Source organism: Periophthalmus magnuspinnatus, chromosome 1 (assembly GCF_009829125.3).
Source record: "Periophthalmus magnuspinnatus isolate fPerMag1 chromosome 1, fPerMag1.2.pri, whole genome shotgun sequence".
Classification (NCBI taxonomy): Eukaryota; Metazoa; Chordata; class Actinopteri; order Gobiiformes; family Gobiidae; genus Periophthalmus; species Periophthalmus magnuspinnatus.
Window position 1 is genome coordinate 5,571,539 of NC_047126.1, and position 4,850 is coordinate 5,576,388.

At 39.0% G+C, this 4,850-nt stretch overlaps 1 protein-coding gene across 1 annotated transcript; it reads left to right on the plus strand.

The window, feature by feature from the left end:
- The first annotated feature begins 659 nt into the window (after positions 1 to 659).
- On the plus strand, positions 660 to 4,463 carry ube2kb (ubiquitin-conjugating enzyme E2Kb (UBC1 homolog, yeast)). Its single transcript, XM_033966611.2, has 7 exons — positions 660 to 1,112; positions 1,835 to 1,928; positions 2,021 to 2,079; positions 2,154 to 2,236; positions 2,334 to 2,433; positions 2,526 to 2,654; positions 2,773 to 4,463. Exons 1-7 carry the CDS (start codon positions 1,050 to 1,052, stop codon positions 2,845 to 2,847), a joined length of 603 nt encoding a protein of 200 aa, XP_033822502.1. The 5' UTR covers positions 660 to 1,049; the 3' UTR covers positions 2,848 to 4,463.
- The last annotated feature ends 387 nt before the right edge of the window (positions 4,464 to 4,850 follow it).

The window sequence follows — 4,850 nt, forward strand, 5'->3', positions numbered from 1 at the left end:
TTTGTTGTATTGTGATTTGAATGTCTTTCTTATTCTTTAAAGCACTTTGAATTACCTTGTGTACAAATGGTGCTATACAAATAAACTTTGCCTTGTGCTAGTTCACCACCACCATCACAACAGAAGCCTTTTAAATCTACAAATGTAATGTTTTTACTTGGCCACGTGATCATACTACTCACAACCGGAAACAGCAGGAGCTCAACCCCAGGCTCCGCCCCCTCGCTCTCATTGGCTGTGATCATGCATGGACGGGTCTTTCAGCCAATCAGAATGGAGCACTACTGTAAACAAACATACCGTGGCAGATCCTACGCATCAACTTGTCCTACACATAAGGAGACCAACAACACCTTAAACTTGAGAAGAAAACACCATGCAACATCATACTTTAAAAATAAACACATATTCTTGTAATATAAATGTGTTCAGACACCAACCAGTCGATCATGCAGTTTCATACAGTTTGTTGTAACGCAGTTTATCAAATAGATTTCACATGTATCATCCATCAGCCATTAGAAATACTATTGAAGCAGCATATAAGCCTTATACTCACTGTGCCTTTATGAGAGTGTGTTTTACAGACTATGAAACCCGATTGGCTGGTCTGAAAACATCTTTAGGTTTATTTATAGAAAGAAACAGTGTGGAACTAATGATTAGCTATAATGTTATTTAACAATGGTACACAAAGAGACATTGTAATATATGGACTTGGGTGTTCTGCTTGACTGACCCCCAACAGTGTAGAAGTAAAAGAACAGTGTGGACGGGTCCCGGGACCTTGCTTATTCTCTACAGTGTTGTTGTGAAAGTTCTCGTCCCTGCGCCGTGGACCTGCGCTGCATGTTCTGGTTTTGTCCCGCTCTCACACGAGGAACACTGCGGAGCTACGAGCCACATCTCAGGTACAGACTGTGTAGTTCATATCTGCGAGGAGCACAGACAAGTCATCCCCACACAGACGGACAAACAACAGCGGAAGATTGGACTGATCGAGAGGGGAGAACAGAGAGGCCCCGAGAGCAGGAGGCACGAGCAGAGCCATGGCTAACATCGCGGTGCAAAGGATCAAGCGGGAGTTTAAGGAAGTCCTAAAAAGCGAAGAGGTGCGCTCACTTGGACTGAATATATTCTTGTAAAGTTGTACGAGGTCATGTACTAAACTGTGTGGACGCTGAAGTGACAGTAGAGCTCAGAAACACTCGCTAACCTCAAGTTCCAGCAGCAGGTCTGGCCTTTGCTAACTGAACAACTTTAGCCTTAGCCTGATGATGACTCCACTGTTTAGTCCAAACTACTGTTTGTGTGGAGGGTGTGTTCAAGAAATATCGAGGATCAAGCTGTCACACTGCCAGGCCCTCTGTCTTATAGCTACACTTTATTATAACTATATAGCTCATGCCATACAATATTAACTTTTAACACGTATAAACGTTGTCCCGGTGACTGAAACACAGCGGAGTAGAGTCGCTGTCAGATTTATGAAACAACATTGTCATATACTCTCCTCGATTAGCATCCCAGACTGTTTGTTATCCGACAGTTATTGTTACCTTTAACTGCGTTTTTGTTGTTAACTATCCCTGTGAACGCAAAGGTTAGTTTGCAGTGTACAGTTTATGTTTCGTGAAATAATCTGCTTCCAGTTTCCCGTCGAGGCTAAACGTGATCAACGCATAAAAGAATGTAGCATGAAGCTAACAGTAGACGTTAGCTAACTGTTGCTAACATCAAGTGTTGCCCTACTACACATTTCCTTGAATGTTATTACAAAGTACTTGATTGTGTGATTAACATTCTCCTGTCTGTTTCACTTGGTTCACTCTAGACAAGTAAAAACCAAATCAAAGTGGACTTAGTGGATGAGAACTTCACAGAGCTCAGAGGGGAGATAGCAGGTCCTCCAGATACACCTTATGAAGGTACACTTTACACTACTCACGGCTCATTGCTTTGTGATTTGATGCCTTTTTGTGTCACTGGACATTTAACAGATGTTGTTGGCTTTTTTTAGGGGGCAGGTATCAACTAGAAATAAAAATACCTGAAACGTATCCTTTTAACCCACCAAAGGTATTGGCTTACAATTATAAACAGCATTACAAAGTGTGTTCTGTTACTGTCTATTAAATGTAAATTATTTGTAGGTGCGCTTCATTACCAAGATCTGGCATCCTAATATCAGTTCTGTGACGGGGGCAATATGTTTGGACATTTTAAAAGATCAGTGGTGAGTATAATGCTTCATATTATTATGAGAACTTTTACATTGTATGATTGTCATTTGAAAATTTTAAATACTGATTTATTTGCATTATTGGTCACAGGGCAGCTGCCATGACCCTTCGAACTGTGTTGTTGTCACTTCAAGCACTTCTTGCTGCCGCAGAACCAGATGATCCACAAGATGCTGTTGTTGCAAATCAGGTCTGAAATCTCAAACGTTGTTGTACAATTTGTGCTTTGTGTCATATCCCCTAAACTTGGATGACATTCGATATCCTCTCTCCAAATCTTAGTACAAACAGAACCCCGAAATGTTCAAACAGACTGCAAGGCTGTGGTCTCACGTCTATGCAGGTGCTCCTGTCTCCAGTCCAGACTATACACTCAAAATAGACAAACTTTGTGCCATGGGTTTTGATAAGGTAAATTTCACAGAATGTGTTTTATTATTTTTCTCCCAGTGCCAGCTCTATTTGTTTATAATTGAAAAGTGCACATTTGTTATTGTTTTTGTATGATCCCTGTCTTTCCCACATTTAGAATGCAGTAATAGCAGCATTATCTTCAAAATCTTGGGATGTGGAAACAGCAACAGAACTCCTGATAAGCAACTGAGTCTGGGCCTGGTCTGAGGATTATAAAACCCCAAGAAAATGACAGCAACTCATCCTGAGCACCATTCCACCATTGCCTTTTATTACACAGAAATGGCCCCATCTGTCACAGCAGCCTGGTCTTCAGATTTGTTATAACCTCATGTAGCTCCACAATTCACAGCAAATTGTCTGTTTGTGAATACAGCTACTCTTTCCTTTAATCAAAATGTGACACATCATAATAACATTCAATAATGTACTGTCTTCCATACAATTTTTTTTCAGTTTTTATTTGTGTCAAGTGAACTGCCTGGAGGATTTCTATTGTCAAAGGAAAATCATACAATTTGCTCTCATAAAAACTCCAAAATGTGGATCCACACAGTAGCTACAAAACTAAAGACAATATTGTTCTCCAGATGGATCTATCCATCTACTGTGAGTCTACAAGTAATTGCAGAAAAATTAACATAAAAATATATTTTGCCGGCCCTTTTGGAAAATATCAGAGCAGCATGAATCCATCACCATTTAAAGACATTTTTTTGTACATATCAGTGTGTATATTTGAAAATATTGGGGTTATACTTTTCTTACATGACATTGTAAAGCAAATTATTTTAAATACAAACTATGCCTAGTTTACAATTATACAGAAGATATACCTTTTTATGCATCAGTGGTTCTTCTGGGTGTCCCTGTTCAGTTTTGGTTTTGCACAGCTAAGTTATAATGATAAAGCCAACATTAGTTCATGTGTCTTATGAAATCTGCATGTTCCTACATTGCCTTTATTTATTAGGCCAAATGATGTGGTAAAGGGTTGTCAAGTCTTAGACTTGAAACACGTGTCTTTCCAGATAGGTGGGAATTGTTATCTAAAACTCCTGATCTTGTCAGTCATGAAGTACATCAGGTTTAAGGTAAAAATATAAGGAACCAAAGTGGCCTCTAAATGCAGAGGAAAATTTCATATGTACTTACAGGGTGTTTCTTTAAAGAGAAGAAAAGAGGCCAAGACACCACATCCTGAGCCACATTGAAATCTTGACCTTGATTAGTAGTTCAAATGAACTACCCTTACAATGCCAACAACCACAGCTGTCTTTCTATCAGTTATGAGCCAGGACTCATTACAGTGTTGTTTAGAAATTTTGCTGGTACTCAAACTGTAACTATTGTTTTTGTTGTGCCGAATGCCTCTTCACACAGGGTCTTTACTTTGGAGTTGCATCTCATTGACCAGTGAGAGACTTTCATTAGTTTGTGTACAGGGCTTGGGCACCAGGTGGCTGCCCAACATAGTCAAAATCTTTAAGCCAGGGACATAATGCACACACCTCATTTTGTAAATAAGATCCTTGGCAGAAGTCCTTAATCACTAAGAGCACCATTGATGGCTGTACGTTTTCTATGAAAAAGGACAAAGGAAAAGCCCAAATTCCCTGTCCTTTCTTTTTGTTCCTTCATATAGCGTCTTGCACGACAAAAGCATAAAATGGGACTGTTGCATCTGTTTCTACATCTGGTTGAAATCATTTGCAGGTTTGTTTCTGGAGGAAGAAAGCACCTGCAGTTTAAAGCATGGTTAATTTATTGTGACTGTCATGATTTTTGAATAAAAATGAAACCCTATCCCAGTGTCATCCCCTTCATTTCTGAAAAAACAAAATATTTTTATTTTTTTTAAACAATAAAAACAAACTTATCTGACAGTTTTATCAAGAAGCTAGACTATCAAGGTGCTATGGCAAGATTCCAGATGTAGTTAACCTTAATTTGAGGGAGTTGCGTGTGGCTTTAGTCTTTAATTGCTGAAGTGAACACAATCCTCACTAAGCTTGTTGCAGCTCTATAGCTGTTTAAGTGCTATGCCCATAACACAGCTACAACAATCAAAAGTTCCAATATTTTAGTCAGTTGTTAATAGTAATGTTTATTGAAAAGACTGAATATTTACAAATGTGTAAAACGTGAGCTCAAAAACAAAGATAACATGAGGAAGAGGCCAGGAGACATGAA